This window comes from Chelonoidis abingdonii, chromosome 23, assembly GCF_003597395.2.
Source record: "Chelonoidis abingdonii isolate Lonesome George chromosome 23, CheloAbing_2.0, whole genome shotgun sequence".
In the NCBI taxonomy this organism is placed as follows: Eukaryota; Metazoa; Chordata; order Testudines; family Testudinidae; genus Chelonoidis; species Chelonoidis abingdonii.
In genome coordinates, this window is record NC_133791.1 from 5,446,793 (window position 1) to 5,463,922 (window position 17,130).

The 17,130-nt window shown below is 39.4% G+C and overlaps 1 protein-coding gene across 2 annotated transcripts in view; it reads left to right on the top strand.

Moving 5' to 3' along the window:
* The window catches only part of MORN1 (MORN repeat containing 1), a 111,927-nt gene that overhangs the window by 80,720 nt on the left and 14,077 nt on the right, over positions 1-17,130 (top strand). For both annotated transcript variants that reach the window (XM_032783554.2, XM_032783556.2), the window contains one exon: positions 13,911-13,984. In XM_032783554.2, coding sequence (XP_032639445.1) covers positions 13,911-13,984 — 74 coding nt within the window. The remainder of the gene's footprint in view (positions 1-13,910; positions 13,985-17,130) is intronic.

Sequence of the window (17,130 nt, forward strand, 5' to 3'; positions counted from 1 at the left end):
TTTGTGTGGCTTCCCATTAGGTCAGAGCCCTGCCATGTCAGTAGTTTGTTTTAATCTCTTCTTGGTGGGCTTTCTCATAGAGACAAAAGAGAAAGTAATAGATTGATTTCTTTTTCTTTGTTTTTTCTTCTTCTTCCTCTTAAGAGAAGGTTTAAAGATTGAAAAATGAGTCCCGTCTTGTCTAAGCGAGGAATAATAAATAAAAGCAGGTGTGAAGGGTTGGAATTGGAAACAGCTGGATATGACGGATGTGATCTGACTTCTCTGGAGCTTCAGTCTTTAATCCCTGTGGCTCAGTGTGAATATTTCCCTCCTGATGCAATGCAGAAAAATAAATGAAACACAGCATATGGAGGAGTTCCTAAATCTGAAGGAGGAGGGAGGGAGGGAACCACAGTTAACTCCTTATAAGCCTGCTTTTCTACCCTCCACACCTCAGTAATCTTCTGCTGCGTGTGCTACCATTTCTGAATGAGTAAATGTCTGCAATAAGGAATTGGTTGCTAAAAGGGGAAAAGAAGACTGAAGTGGTATGATGCTGTTTCAAAGCTTCTCTGTAGAAACCCCTGGGGATATCGTGTGTTGCAGTTAAACTTCTTTTTAAAGTCAGTGTTTGTATTATTTATTTAATGATGTGTAATGGCCCCTTAGCCATACCATCTGGATACTTCTTACCTTATTGGAAACACCCACTGCTGTACTGACAATGTAAATCCCAATAACAACCACCTTACTCCTTGCTATTACAAATGATCTAATTGTCAATCAAAAGCTGAACAAACAGATAGGACTCACTCTGTGCCTTAAGGTTTGCCAAACCCTGGCTCTGACACATTGCCAGATGGAGCAAATTCCAGAGGATTGGGTCATCCACCAAAAACATCCTGCCACCTACCCTGGAGAACACAGTCCAAAGAATGAATAGCAAGAGCAGCTCAGCAGATCAGAGCCATCATGGTGGTACCTAGGGAGGGAGGCAAATTCAGATAACAGGATCCAAGACTTAAGGTTTTATATATTATAACCAATATCTTGAACTGCATCTAGAAGTGATCAGGTAACCAATGCAGAGCGTGGATCACTAGTGTTATGTTAAATATCAGAGGGGTAGCCGTGATAGTCTGGATCTGTAAAAAGCAACAAAGAGTCCTTTGGCACCTTATAGACTAACAGACGTTTTGAAGCATGAGCTTTCATGGGTGAATACCCACTTCGTCGGACGCATGTTATGCTGTTATGATGGCTAACTTCACTCAAGAGACAAGCCAGTGCATTTTCACTACTGGAAATTTCCACATGTTTATCACTGGTAGCATCAAGCAGCAATCTAGCTGTGGAGTTAGAAAGCTATAGATCACTGTGGTAAGATCTGTATTAAAAAGGAGTATCTTGTCTGGCTCAGGTTATTATGGTGATAACTAAGCACTAAGGACTTGGCTACACTCAAAACTTCAAAGCGCTGCTGTGGGAGCGCTCCTGCGGGAGCGCTTTGAAGTGCGAGTGTGGTCTTGACGCCAGCGCTGGGAGAGAGCTCTCCCAGTGCTGCATGTACTCCACCTCCCTGTGGGGATTAGCTTGCAGCGCTGGGAGCCGTGCTCCCAGCGCTGGGGCACTGTTTACACTGGCGCTTTGCAGCGCTGTAACTCACTGTGCTCTGGGGGGCGTTTTTTTCACACGCCTGAGCGAGAAAGTTGCAGCGCTGTAAAGCATCAGTGTAGCCAAGGCCTAACATTTCTAATCTCTGAGACAATAACAAGGGGATAAAGGCAATATGTGGCATCACTGTGTCTGGGGAATCTACCTATCTCCTTACTTATACCACACTCATCACCATAGTGTCTGATAAGCAGGAGTGGATTGAATTAGGATATTGTCAGGACTGTCTATAGGTTAGAGGCAGGCCTGGGTTCTACTGCTGGGTCGGCCAGTGTCTCTTTCATGGACCTCAAGAAGCCACTGAGGCCCAGATCCTCAAAGATTGTTAGGCACCTAACTCTCACTGAAATCAATGAAAGTTGGTTGCTGTGATGGCAGCTGCTTCCCATGCTCATCTTGAAGGGGTTAATGTAGGCCAGATGAGCCAATTAACCCATTAGGCTGCAGAGGGCGGGAGATAGATAGGCTGAGAGGAGAGCCCTGATTAAGGGAAGCGCACTTGTGCAGGAACAGGTGGGGCTTCTATAAAACCAGGGAGCTGAAAGCAGAAAGGAGGTTGCAGCGAGGAGTGCTGCAGTCACTCTCCCTGGGATAAGAGAAAGGGATTTGGACCCAAGAGGAGCGGGTTTGCTAGCAGATCCAGGAGACAGGAGGTTAGTTAGAAGGGTGAGGAATGCGAGCCTGGGATAGGCAATGTACAAAGTGGTCCAGGGGAGCCACAGGAAGGTTTGTGCTAGTATAGATCTTACCTGCTGGAGATACAGCCCCTGGAATGGAACCCAGCGTAGAGAGTAGACCTGGGTTCTCCTACCAGCCACTGAATTAGTGGCACAGTCTGGGTAGTGAATTTGAAGACTGTCTGAGTCCATTTGTTCTAGCCACCGAGGGAGTGGATTGGCGAAAGCAGTGGAACTGCCTGAGATGGTGGGAAAGACTGATAATGCTCTGGAATGGGAGGACTCTTGTGGCTTGTCTGGAGGGCTAAGCCATGAAGACTGAAAGAGTAAGACAATGGACCAACAAACCACAAGAAGAGGGTGTCAGGCTGGTAGGGCTAATCCCCAGATGTGGCCAGTAGGAGGTGCCACCTGCAATGAGTAGAAGATCCTGTGACAGGTGCCTAAATACCTTTGAGAAAGTAGGCCTGATCCTCTCTTGGACTCCACGTGAAAAATAGATACAATATACTTACCTACTCCACAATGGTTTTTGTTTCTATGTCTGTAAAATCCTTTGAATCCTTGAATGAAAAGTGATGGGTGAATGCAAACAATTATTATTTATTAAGAAAGCTGTAATGAATGCCCTTTCTTGAGAATTGGTGTTTGGATTATTTTCCCCTTGTCAGTTATGTTCCCAGAAGCATGATAGGATTTTTCAGAGGTAGTCTCGCAGTCTGTCTAGCCAAGCAGAATATTTTGAAGGGCACTCTACTCCTGGCAATTTTGTCACAGCTTCCAAACAGATTCTGCCAAAAAGGAAATTGTAGGAACTGCTGCTGTAGATGGCATAGTCATTGGTTTATAACAGGGAGTCAGTAGCAAGAATTCATTATACATTCATGCAGCTGCAGATAAAGAGCACCTGAAATTGGATGTCCTGTTCCAGACATCTGTGGTCCTGCTTTATTAGATGACATTAGTATCATCCTATGCTAGGCTCTGGAATTATTGCACATATTAGACCAGGGGTTCTCAAACTGGGGGTTAGAACTCCTCAGGGGGTCACGAGGTTATTACATGGGGGGTCACGAGCTGTCAGCCTCCATCCCAAACCCTGCTTTGCCTCCATCATTTATAATGGTGTTAAATAGAAAAAAGTGTTTTTAATTTATAAGGGGGAGGTCACACACAGAGGTTTGCTATGTGAAAGGGGTCACCAGTACAAAAGTTTGAGAACCACTGCATTAGGGCATCTAATTTTTCCCCCCCTACAGAGCCTTGATTCTGTACAGCAGTTGTGACTAGCAGTTAGAGCAGTAGACCTGGAACCCAAGACTCCTGGGCTCTATTCCTAGGTTTGTTTATTGACTTACTGTGCGAACATAAGTCGTTTAACCTCTCTGTCTATTTCCCTCTCTAGAAATAATAACATAATAAATACCCACCTCAAGGGGAGATTCAGGTTTAAATAATTATAGGTGATTCTTTGTTTAAAGGCCTGTTATAATTCAAAAAAGAGTAACTAGTTTTGGTGAAATTTTCAAAACCATTCTCCCTATCCTCCCAGCAGGAAATGCACCTTTGGACTGAGATTAGGCACAAGAAAGTTAGTCTGTAAAGGAACCTTATTTGGACAACAGTGGTTTTCAAGTTAAGTTCCTGGCTACTGTGGTGTCATTCTCTGTGGCAGAAAAGCTAAGACATTTATTAGCTAGAGGGAGATTTTCAGCAGCTTTAAGAGGAGTTAGGCACCCAATGGGAGATGGATGCCTAACTCCACTTAGTACCTCTGAAAATCTCTCTCTCAGCTATCTTCAAGAAGTGGTAATTGTTTAAAATGTAAATCAGACAGAGTTGGTTATGTTTTTGAACAATCTCTTTCTGCTTTTGGAATCTGACAGCTAAACACTAGCAGGTCACCTTTTAAGGATCACCACAATGGAGGATTCTGCCCCTGATCATTTGGAGCTGGCAGTGCTGCAGCTCTGAGCATCAGTAGCAATGTGTTTGCACAGTGTCGGAAGTCCTGGCTCTCCATGCCAAAGAATTATGTTTGAGGATGAGGGCCAGTAGATTCACTGTTCAAGTGTTACAGTTGTGCTGGCCCCTTCTTCCTAATTTGTTAACTTTGTTTGTACTTCTGCCTTCTTTTTTAAAGCAGGGCTTTGAAAAGTGCTCAGTGTTGGCTTAACCCTGTTCCCACTGACGTCAATGGGCTGTTTCTCAATGACTTGGTGAAAACAGGTTTAGGACTTCTGGAAATTCCACCCCGATTATCCACCACAAAATAGCCTTCTAAAAGAGATACAGTATACCCCTTCTCCAAGGTCTCTGGCCTGCCTTCCCCACTCTGGGATCACTTGGCCCCCAGCTTTGATAGTTAGTACCTTTCATCTATGCAGGATCTTAAAGCTTAGCTACATTTCAGTGCTTGTATCTCTGCAACTCTAAAAGCTTTCTTCGGTCTTGAACCTTTGCCTTAGCCCACAACTTCCACTGATGGGAATCAAGAGGGTTGTGTCATAATATGTACCATGTCATCCACTCACATTTTTATTCTTCCCCAGGACAGCAATAGTGCTCAGTCTGTGTGTGGAAAAAGTTTTATATTACAGATTCTTTACATGTTGCTCAACAATCAGGTAGTGACAAGTTTAGGCATTTTGAATATGATGGCAAGAGCTTTTAGAATTGGGCACAAATGTTGATAAGCATATATAACCACCAGTATCTATAGTCTAGCTAGGAGGTGCAGAAGAGGCTAACATAGCTGCAGCATTACACCAGGATAGAAAACTGTCAGGAATTGCCATAAATGTAGTTGACACCCCACAATACATACTGAATTCCACATAGGCTAGGAGTGGGACCTGTGTTGGATACTGTTGACAGATAGACTGTTGCATTTGGTTAGATGCAGATATCTAAATTGACCCCTTGCAGGAACAAATTAAGATTTCTGTATCTAACCAAATACAATAGTCTTTTTGGGGTGTGCTTTAGCAGGCCAGGAGGAACCAAACTCTGCTCCCATTTATACCTGTGCCACCAAACTGAAGTCAAATTGTGATCCAAAGTGACTTCATGGCAGGGGCACTCCAAAGATGAGGTAAGAATCTGACCCAAAGTCTGAAGTGAAAGCAATTCAGTTTCATTAAAATGAGCTGCATAGTGGAAACCAAAGTGCCATGTTAGTCCACAGGCAGTTAATTTTCTCATTGACATTCTCTCTAACTTGAAGGAACCACTCCTTCTCAAATGCCATGCATCCTAATGGAGATCCAAACTCTCCTAAGGAAAATGAATAATTTTAAACTGAAAATGTACAAACTACATTGTGAGCAGGGCAGAGCATATTCATGTTTCTAATGTGTATCATGTCATTTCATTAGCTTGCAGCTGTAAAACCTTATTTCCTAGAATTCTTTATTTTATTCGTAGATTCATAGACTCTAGAACTGGAAGGGACCTCGAGAGGTCATTGAGTCCAGTCTCCTGCCCTCATGGCAGGACCAAATACTGTCTAGACCATCCCTGATAGACATTTACCTAACCTACTCTTAAATATCTCCGGAGATGGAAATTCCACAACCTCCCTAGGGAATTTATTCCAGTGTTTAACCACCCTGACAGTTAGGAACTTTTTCCTAATGTCCAACCTTTAGATTTTGTTTATTTGTAAATGCAGCTGTATGCAGCTCTGGGCATATATACTGAAAGTAAATTATAAAACATACAAACTAGGAGTCAGGTCGTGAACTAATCCTAAACTTGATGGCTCTGAATTGCCACTTGCAAGTCACCTGACTTAAATGGCATCCATAGGGAGTCACCTGCAATTCCCTGATTCGGTGCTGTGTGGCCCTAACTTTATAGATTAAAACCAATACCTTGAATCTGAATTTTTTGTACTTGTGCTTATTCCTTTTCCCATCCTACAATCAATTAGCCAGTCCATTAATTTGCAGTTCATACAGTGACACACATTCTAAGGCCAGAAGGGACAATTGTGATCATCTAGTCTGACCTCCTGTAGAACTCAGGCCATAAAATTTCCCAATAATTCCTAGAGCTGAGCTTTTAGAAAAACATCCAATCTTGATTTAAAAAGGGTCAGTGATGAAGAATCCACCAAGATTCTACATTGCAAGCATCTGTACACAAGATGGCCAGATCTTCAGCTGATGTAAATCAGCATAGCCCTATTGGAGTCAGTGGAGTCATGCTGATTTATAATAGCTCAGGATCTGGCCTATTGGTTCTAATTAAAGCAGAAACCTAGCTACTATGGAGAATAGTCAGAGCCAATCAAATCTGCATTTTTACAGGTCTACGGGTTACATTTTCAAACCAGTGTGCAGGGAATTATTTGCACAACTCTTGTTCCCTGAACACAATGTTGAAAATTTACCCTAAGTGTTTCAGTAGCCATCATCTGTGAGGACTTAGAGTGCCAGAGAGAGAGGTCACAACAAAATAAAAACCTGCCCCTTGAAAGATTTAACTTGCACCGCAGGGAACGTTAAAAGTGGAATGCAGATTTTTGTCTGTTGTCGTAAGGGAATTGATAGTTTACTCAGATGAATTAAGGCAATATTATTCAAAGCTTTATAGGCAAGTACTGTACAAACATTGTGAAAGCAATTAAATATCTAATAGCAGCCCAATTAAGTTATTTTTATTAATAGATGATGAGATATTGGTAGAGTTTATTTGTAGCCAGCGGTTTAAGTACATCCGAAAAGGTTACATACTGTAGCAAAGAATTTAAGTAATCTAGGAGGGCAGCAAACTATGCTTATAAATAATCATTCAATCTGGATTTTTTTAAGAGGCACAAATAAAAATGAAGCATTCCTCTAAGAAATTGGCAATACGTTGACTCTCAACATATACTTTCAGCTTCAGGAATGTAACCTACAACGAAAAACCCAAGAAAAATTAACATTAAAATTATGAGTTGGCTAAAAGAGTAAAATCATTGCAATCCTTTAAAAGGTTCCACAAGGGTAATGGTATAGCTCAATAGCCTGCACCAATCTGTGCAGTCTGATCTGAATAGATCAAGATGTGTGGTCTGCGTGCTTGTTTGTATTCACATTCAGTTTCAACAAAAGTTAACAGTGAATCTTTATCACCTTTCAATTTGCTCCCATATCACAATGCATAACTGCTTTATGAAGTTTTTGCAGTATTTGCTGCGTGACATTTTCAGCAAGAGACAGCATTTGGAAGACTAAGTATTGATAATCTGCCAGTATTCAAATTATTCTGTTTTACATCTTTCCTGATAAAGCACCTTAGCAGGTCAAAGATGGCCCCGTCTAGTCAGCAAGGGATTTTCTGCATCGCTGTGATAATTAAGATTGTATTTCCAAATTAAAACACCCAGAGGACAAGCTGAAATGATGAAGAGCACAGCTGAAATACTGAGCCCTTTAGGAATCCAGAGTGTGTTTGAAAACGATCACAAGATCACCTGCCTATGGTTACAAACTGAGAATCTGATCTGTACCACTTACTAGGCTCCAAGAGGGCTTGTCCTAAATAAATTCAAACTGAACAAGGCAGTCCCACAGAGGCCTCCAAACCAAAAAAAAAAAAGAAGTAATTAGTAGTTTCTGTGTCAAAAGTTGCCAGTAGATTTTAGGGATACATTTTCAGTGTAATACATGGGAATAGTATGAATATATGTCATTAACAAGTAAAACGTATTGTGTACGCATAGTAACTACTATACAACACTTTATGGTTATTCCCTAGTAACAGCAGCAAAGACAATTGCTTCCCTTCCACACATATTCATAAGTCACTCCTGATCTGTCACAGAGCTAGCTCCATTTTTCAGGGTGATTTAACTACACTGTTAGTGATTTCTTATGACTTCTTTATTTTTTTAAATTATTATTAAATATAAATATTGCTATTAAACCACATAGCAAATATCTTGACCTAACAGGATATGTGTAAAAGCACATACAGAAATGAATGTACATTTTGACAATTTGCCATAATATTAAAGCACCGGAGGACAAGTATTTATGGTGGATCTAAACCTGTTGATGATTTCACTTGAAGTTGATTCTTCACTGAAATTGAAATATTTAATCTAGGAAGAGAATAGCAAATTTAGCAGGCTTAGCATTAGTTGGATCACCATGGAGCAAGAAATGGTTTCTTCAAAACCAACCTGGCTTTAATGGGAAATCATGATGCTAGACAACTTTCCAATTTAATTCCAGCTGGACATCAAAGAAGTATACTTTCTCAGCAGTGTGTGAGAGATGTGTAAAATCCATCATATCATTTGTTGTTGTGATTTGTATGCGTGCAAGCTGAATGCTTATAAAAATTTAACCCAGAACATTCAAACCATGTCTATGTCAAAAGTAAAAACAAAGCTATTCAGAATCATATTCTCATCTTGGGGTAATGCAGGGAAAGCAGCAGAAGATGAACTTAAAAATAACTGCCCAGCTGTTTACCTGCTCAAGTCTACATGTCAGATCCTTTGATTCTCAGAGTGTGTATTGATGACAACAGGATAATAGAATAGGACCATGCTGTTACACTCTGCAATTATGCAGAATTTAGGGATACTGTTGCTTTTCTGCAAAAATGGTAGAAGCAAACGAGTCCTGTTTCTAGAAGGAAGAGCGCCCAGAAATTTCCCCAAAAGACTTTTATATAATTGATTTTACGGTCATGAATTTTACAAGCCTGTGACTCCATTGACATACATGGGGTTTCACCTGATTTATCTCTGTATTACTGAGATGAGAATTAGACTGGTTATCTGTACAACTATTCCTCATCTTTGGAGAAAGATTCTATTTATTTTATTGGTGTTTTCCAAAGAAGTGATCCTGCCTTGTACGGGGCTCAGGGTTAGTCTTTTGACTTTATGTTTCTGCCCACCAAGAGAGAATCCTCCTATCTGGGACAAAGTTTGCAATGAGTAATGCATCAAATTCAGTTTCTTTGTTTGTTCATGGAATGTCTGTGAGCAGATTGTGATTCTCACATGTATTTGCTACTTGAAAGCAAAGCGTTCATAACATTTTTCTAAAATTATTTAAATGTCTGTAGATTGATTGTTAACACTTACGTGCTTGAACTATGTTTGTTAGTTATTATTGGCCAGATAAATCACGTGACTTAGCTTCTGCTCTCTGAATAGATACTGGGAGAAGCACTCTCAGCACAAATTTTTGCATAGCTGAATTTAAAATTCAGGGTCAGCAAATACCTGCCAGACATGACTCTACCATTCACTTTCAGCAAATGTTTGAGCCAATACCACTGAGTTGCTCGTAGTAGGAAAGTTAACACCAAAGGAGTGTGTGTGGCCAAAGTGAACTCATTTAAAAATCTGAGTGCAAGTTAACTGGAAGCCCCCCTCCCACAAAAGTTCTGTATTCACCTAACTCAAGATATAGTATTGGACCTGAAGCAGAAATGACCCCATCCCTTCTACCCAAGCTTTTGCTTATGGGAGAGTCCACAGAGAAAAAAAACATTCCACTTAGAGAAGCTCTTCTCAACCACAGTGAGCAAGTGAGGGCTACAAGGGATTTGTACCGCCATTCTCTCCCATCTCCATCGCTCATGTGTACAGTTCTCTCAGGCCTGAATTATGTTGTTTTTGTTGTTTTTAACTAAACTTGGTGGCTTGTTCTAATATCTTGCATTACTACTAAAGTTCTAACAAACAAAGAGGGAATGATACTCCAGTTCTAATTAAAGAAATAGGCTTCTATTGCTAACAGGCTCTTTCCCTCCGCTCCAGTATTAAGGATCAATGGGCTGTCACATGCATGTCTTTTTAATACATGCCAGCTGAGATGACATTAAAGTGATAGAATGATCACTATAATCAATGCAATTCAAAAGAATTTTGTGGCTTAAACATGAACTTGACTTTCCTCTGAAATTCCTTCTTTAAAAGTAACATTATCGGAACAGCAAACTACAAGGTTGCATTTTGGTTTGAAAAAAATACAACCTTGGGATGGCAGAATTAAAAAAAAAATCTTCATGTAGCTGTAGGTTTTCTTATTTAACTTGTATTTTAAAGCAATTCAAAGGACCTCTGTATTTATTCGTAGTGCCATACTAGACTGAATCAAAAGAGATTCTCAAGTGGAAGTAAATCATGCTGAGCTGCCCAAAGAGAAGAGCTAGCAGAGGAGGCATCCTCAAGTTTTTATTTCCATAGTGGTGGTGTATTAAACCATGCAAATTGACACTGCAGCACATAAAAATTATTCATTCTACTCCAAGGCAGCTGTAATTGATCTTTCTTTGCCTTTAAAACATGAAAGTATTGCTTGCCTGAACGGAATGAGCATGTGTGTATTGCTGAATGCCAATACAGGTAATACCAAACAGGCTTATCAGTGTCGCTTGAAATTATAAGCTAGTATGTTTTGGCCTCTCCATAAGCACATTCTCTTTGGCCCCTTACAAGCAGATGCATCTATTAAAGAGACAATCATGTTGATGCTGCAGTATACAATTACAGCAGGGAAAACAAAACACAAAAGGAACAGCTTAATTTTGATCTAATGGAATCCATACATACCATTGTTTTCATATTTTAATCAGTGACTTTAAAATCTACTTACACACAATACTTTTGAACTCTTTTTTTTGTTCTGGGTTTATTTTTTCAAAGCCCTAGAGGTTTTGTAAAAACTCTTAGGATTCTTGTAAACCTTTTTATTTCTCTTAAAGTTGGCAGACTGACAGGCTTTAGTTATTCTTAGTGCTAAATTATTTATCTTCCTTTCCCCTCCTAGCCCTGACTTCTGAATCTTTAACTTGACTCTTGGGCTATATCTGTGGCCTTTTTCCATTTAAAATAAAGCAGTTTTCATCTTTTGTCTTTAATTTTTTATCATGAAGATTGTACATGCAAAGTCTGAATATCTAAGTATCTTAAAGGTGCAGTGTCTGGATTTTGTTTTAAGTGTCATTTTCAGTAGACAAACCTTACTACATAAAGAACAATTTCAAATTTAACTTGTTCATGACAGCTAGTTCACCATCTGAAATCATTGCAGCAGTTGAAATTTTTTAGGACACCAGTCCCATCTTATATAATGTTTGCTAGATCAGTCCCAAGGCTATTTCCCCACAAGTCATAAATAAGAAAAAAAGTTACTAAGCCTTTCTTGAGAATATATATCTTGATATTGTATGATGATAAAACAATAGAATTTGCTATGCCGGAACATACATTTAATCCTTCAAATCCAGCATCCTGGTGAGCCTGTGGTTACAGCTCTACTTGGTTTGAGCATATCACTGGGAAGTGATTAATATACTTTAATGAGACTTAAGCACATGCCTAAGTACTTTGCTGAATAGGAATAGTATTACTCAAATGCTGAAAGTTATGTACTTTCCTAAGTGCATTGCTGAACTAGGGCCCTAATGACTTCTGGTGGGGAAGTAGGAGCACATAAACTCTGTAGAAGCAAAGATCTTTTCATGCGAATGTCACTAGTGTTGGGAAAATAGTAACCAGAAATACAGAAAATATTAAATAAACATAACTATAACCTAAAAAACAGTTTTTGAGAGTTAACCATAGATGTTGATGGATTTTAATGCATATAGCTCCCAGTGCACAAAAACAGGAATATAGCGTACTCCCTAGAATGTAAATAACATATTTAGCATTTTAAGGTAGATAGTTTTGTAGTCTGCAGGGTTATATTTTACACTTGTGATCAGTGGAGGACCTGTTAGGTTGATATTTTGAAGAACTGTCTTACTTTACTTTGCATTTTCGGTGCTATATAAGTAAAGAATGTAAGAGCAACACAGACAAAAAATATTAAATCTCTTTTTGGCGGTAAGAATAAGCATTGCCAAAATACATATTATTTGAAGAATTCCCCCAAATCAGAAAGACATATTGTCCAGATTAATAGTAAAGAAATGGGGTATTTTGTATTCTTAGCCTAACCCCTTATTTACAGTTATCTTAAAATATTCTGACATTTAACACAAATAAACTATTAGTAGGTTTCCAAAGCAGAGATCTTGGGTCTCTCTAGAGTTGCTTGCTTTTGGTGGCAGCTTGTTTTTAGATGATTCTGGAGCTGGTGTGGATTCTGAGTTTTGTTTGGAAGTTGGCATTAATCTTGTATGTAAAAGTGCTACTTCTGGTTATATAATTTAGTCTGGAGGTGAGCTATGTTTTTTAGGTTAGTTAATGAAACTTTTGTCTTCTTGGCTACTTCAGTGCTTTGCTACAAATCTTCTAGCTACTGCTCTCCAAGTTTTTTAATTGGTAGGAAATTTAGTAGCTAAGACCCTGATTCAGCAGAGCACTTAATCACATCTTTAACTTTTAAGCATGTATTTAAGTTTAGCCCTATTCAGCAACACAAACTCCTATTGATTTAAGTGTGACTTAAATATGCTTAAGTGTTCTGCTGAATCAGGGTCTAAATTAATTGCTAGTTCTAAGTCTTTCGTCATGTTACCCCATTTTGTTTCCTTTTCAACATGTAGCATGTCCATGTGCAGGCTGCCAGTTAGGGCTCTGATTCAATAAAGCAAGAAAGTACATGCTTAAATACATGAATAATTGTATCGACTTCAGTATAGGGCTTATGCACCTCCTTAACATTAAGCATCTGCTTATGTGCTTTCCTGAATAGAGATCCTTTCCTCAATCAAAGTCAATATGCTTAAAATTAAGCACGTGCTTAAGTACTTTACTGAATCAGGGTGTAAAGAATCACATACATTTGCACATGGGCTAGATCCTTGGTTGGTGTAAATCAGTGTAGCTATAACTATTTGCGCAATCTGAAGGTCTAGCTCTATGGGTCTGATTCTCCACTGCCTTCAACCTTATGCATTCATTTACACCTGTGCAATGTGGGCATTTTGTGGGAATTGAGTTACTTTGGTTAATAGTATATTGGAATCATCAACCACTTTTAAAGGTAACCTTGCAAAGTGCACGACGTAAAACTTGATGTACCAACATATACAAACTGAAAGGATCAAGTGTATCAGGTATGAGCTCTGCTGTGAGATAGCTGTAAAGTGGTAAAAGCATTCTGAAAATCAGTGTGCACATGAGCCTATGGGGGTTTGATCCTTCATTATGGAAGTTTTGGTAATTATTTCAGTGGGAGCAGGATCGGACTTGTAAAGCACACCTTTGCTTCTTATTTCCTCTAGCCAGTACTGCCTTGATGCTCAGGCCAGGTAGAGTATGTGAGACTAATCGTATTAAATCTAGGGCTTTTGCTTTCTTTTAATGTTCTCATTTTTCCCAAGTCTTGGAGTGTCTCCTTGAAAAGTGGTTCAGAAATGTAAGTTTGATTGATGGGTTTTTTGATCACTGTATATGTGAACATACTTAAGATGGAGATATGTGGGTGGCTGTTTCAAATGCTGCTAGTGGATATGCTATAGAAAAATTAGAAACTGGATAAAGCAGTAGTAAGTCTATTGTAACAGACAGTCCTGTATCTTGTGATGGTGGCTCTCCAGCTCTGATTTCTGAGTATCATTATCAGTAGAAGTGTTGTGATAGCTATGCTTTTTCCCTGTGTTCTGCAGGTCTGAAGTGACAGCGAAAGAGTACAAGTCAAAACAGGGTCAGCACTCCATGAAGAACTCTAGGGTATTGCCAGGTAAGGATTTCTAGCTGTCTGTGTTACCATGCACATCAGTAAAGGGTTTTGGAAGCTGAGGAGCAGTATAATTTCAGGATCAAAATAACTAGGTCATGATGATGATCATGACCGCTTGTTTTTAGTACATTTTCAGACCATTAAGTGGCAGGCTACTCCTAATTTCCTAGGGCTTTGTTTCAAAACACATAATTTCTTCATCATTTTGTCTATCAAAAAATTATAATAATTTTGGGTTCCTCTGAAGTGAATCATGATTCACTTGTTCTTAAATCACTGTTTGTTTGATGTCCTCCATAACAATTATGATTTATCTTGGATCTGGTTATAAGCAAGGTCATGGAAGCCTTTTAACCTCACACTCTCAGTGACACCAAAAAGAAAACAGAATCACATATGGAAGGGAGCTCTCATAGTAGGAGCTTACTTTAAAAAAAATTCAGTGATTGTGGAGGTGTGGCAATAGCATGGTGATAGACCAGGAAATCTGCATTTGAAGAGATGTTTGCCCTTTCAACCACACTGAAGTAGAATAAGCAATGTACTCTGCTATCTCATAATCTCCTGAGAGATCAGATCTCATGATCTCTTGGGGCTAGATCCTTAGCTGATGTAAATAATCTAGCTGAGTTGAATCAGTGGAGCGACACCTATTTACACAAGCCATGGAGTTGGCCCTTGGTGTCCAACGGGTGTTGGTACGGTGATGGGAGGCAGCACATTATGACCTCCTGATTGAAGGGGAAAGATTGAGGAAGTGTCTTACTGAAATTGGAAAAGATGGGGGAGACTTTTTTTTTCATATGCTGTAGAGAGTTACATTTTTCATGTTAAAAACCAAGTATTCATTATCATATCTATTTATAAAAACTATTCTTGTGAGTGTTCACCAAAAAGATTGTTGCTATCCTAGTACTCTCACTCTTCTGCTGAAAGTGAAAGGTGCTTCTGCAGTTCCATGCTTAAAGCTTCCCAGGCACAGGGACTCAGTGATTAAACAGAAGACCAATTTTTATTAGCTACTGTTCTGTTATCAAAGATGTGCATTTTTAAGAGTGAAGGTAATTAACCATTGGAATAGATTGCCAAGGCCTGTGGTAAATTCTCCATCACCTGGAGTCTTTAAACCTGGATCGGATGTCTGTCTAAATTATTCTATAGCTCAATTGTACCAAGTCAGACTATATGTTCATAATGGTCCCTTCTGCTTAAAAATCTATGTATCTGTGAATTTTTAAATATGCAAAAGAATAGCTGTTTCAAAACTTATCTGATTGATCTGGCATATTATAATTCTGACTTTATTGACTCTGTCATTGAAGGGACAGATTTCAGCCCCTGATTTGACTAGTCTACTCAAAGGATCATTGTCATCTGCGATATTTTCTTTCGTGTGTCTATTTCATTTTTATACTCATTACTATAAAAGCTATAACTTTCTTTTTCATATTTGAAGTTGGTGACCTCTGAAGGTTTTTGCATCTCTGAAAGTTTCATTGATGAAAAAATATTAGGTATCATATTCTGGAAAGCTTATGGCCCATTAACTTATGTCTATTAATGGCTGAAAAATGCATAAACCTTTACATAATGATTTTCTTTAAGTACAGTAGTATTAGTTTTTATGATAATTTTACTGTTATTTATGATCCACAAAAATGTCCATTGAAAAGAGAGAGAATCACATAGGAAGCCTAATTTGTAGATACTTTAATAGCTTATAGTAATTGTTGCAGTCTCTATTAAAGATTAAGGAGGTTACAAAGCCTGTCTTTATAAACTGAGAATAATTCTGTGTAAGGAAAGTTATATTATTAATGGTGGTTTGATGTGATTTCTTGGGGAGCTGCATAATTCATTAATAAATTCCATTCATCTTCTTTGTGGTTTGAAAATATTTGTATCTGTACCATCGTGACCTGATTACAGTCCCTTTTTGTCTGTTTGCAGTTATCCTGTGCTTCACACTGATGTTTTTAAAGCTCAGAAATTAGTAGCAAATTCAGTTGCTTTCAGTACAGGAGACTGGTCTGAAGAAACTCAGAGTTTGACTTGTTTGGGACCCACTCCTCCCTGATCTGATATCAGTGGGAGTTCAGAGCATTTGGCACACACTAGGACTGGGCTCTTAGAGACTGATCCAACAAATGCTATTTCATGTGCTTAACTTTACTAATCAGAGTAGCCCCACTGAAATGTATGGGACTGTTCATGCAAAAAAATTGTGCATATGTTTACGTTTTTGTAGGATCAGGAGTGTAAAGCTGGGCAGGGCAAACAGGGCCGGCTCAAGGCACCAGCTCAGCAAGCAGGTGCGTGGGGCAGCCCAGGGGAAGGAGTGGCAAGTTGGGCTTTTTGGCGGCAATTCAGCGGCAGTCCCTCTCGGAGGGAAGGACCTGCTGCCGAATTGGTGGCAAAGAAGAAAGCGGCATGGTGGAGCTGCTGCTGATTGCGATTGCAGCTTTTTTTTTTATTTTGCTGCTGCTTGGGGTGGCAAAAACCCTGGAGCCGGCCCTGGGGACAAAATACTACAAGATTTGATGTAAGAAACAATTCTGTGCTGGTCCAGTGTAGGGTAAGTGACTAGATGGCCCCAAAACACTATCTTTACATCTCTAATTTATATATTCACACACCCATAGATAGACGGATAGATAGATAGACGGATAGATAGATAGACGGATAGATAGAACCAATGAAACAGTGGAGAGCAAGAATGGGAGAAAAAGCTTGTGCCAAAGAAATTTTAAATGGTCTTTAAGTACTTGTCAGCATAAAGGCTTGCATGCTCTAAAGAAGACTCCTGAGCATTGCTGGTATATACCTAATGCAACTGAGACTATCTTATATTTTTAGTTTAGTAATACATTACATGCCCATCTAAATGGCATCTGGAAACATCACATATGGAAGGAAAATATTCACGTATAACTGCCGACAATTTACAGCAGAACGAACCCTTTCCTTATGAGCCACCTGCCCACTCCCACCCCCAGAAATGAGAAAAAACAAACAAAAGAGGAAAGTGCGTTTCTAGTTTTTGATCAGGTCAAGGGAAGGTTTGGCTAAAAAGATGAGCCGTGCACCAGACCAAAATAACTTGGTGTCTCTGATGTACCACCAGAGGGAGTGAGTTCTGCAGCCAA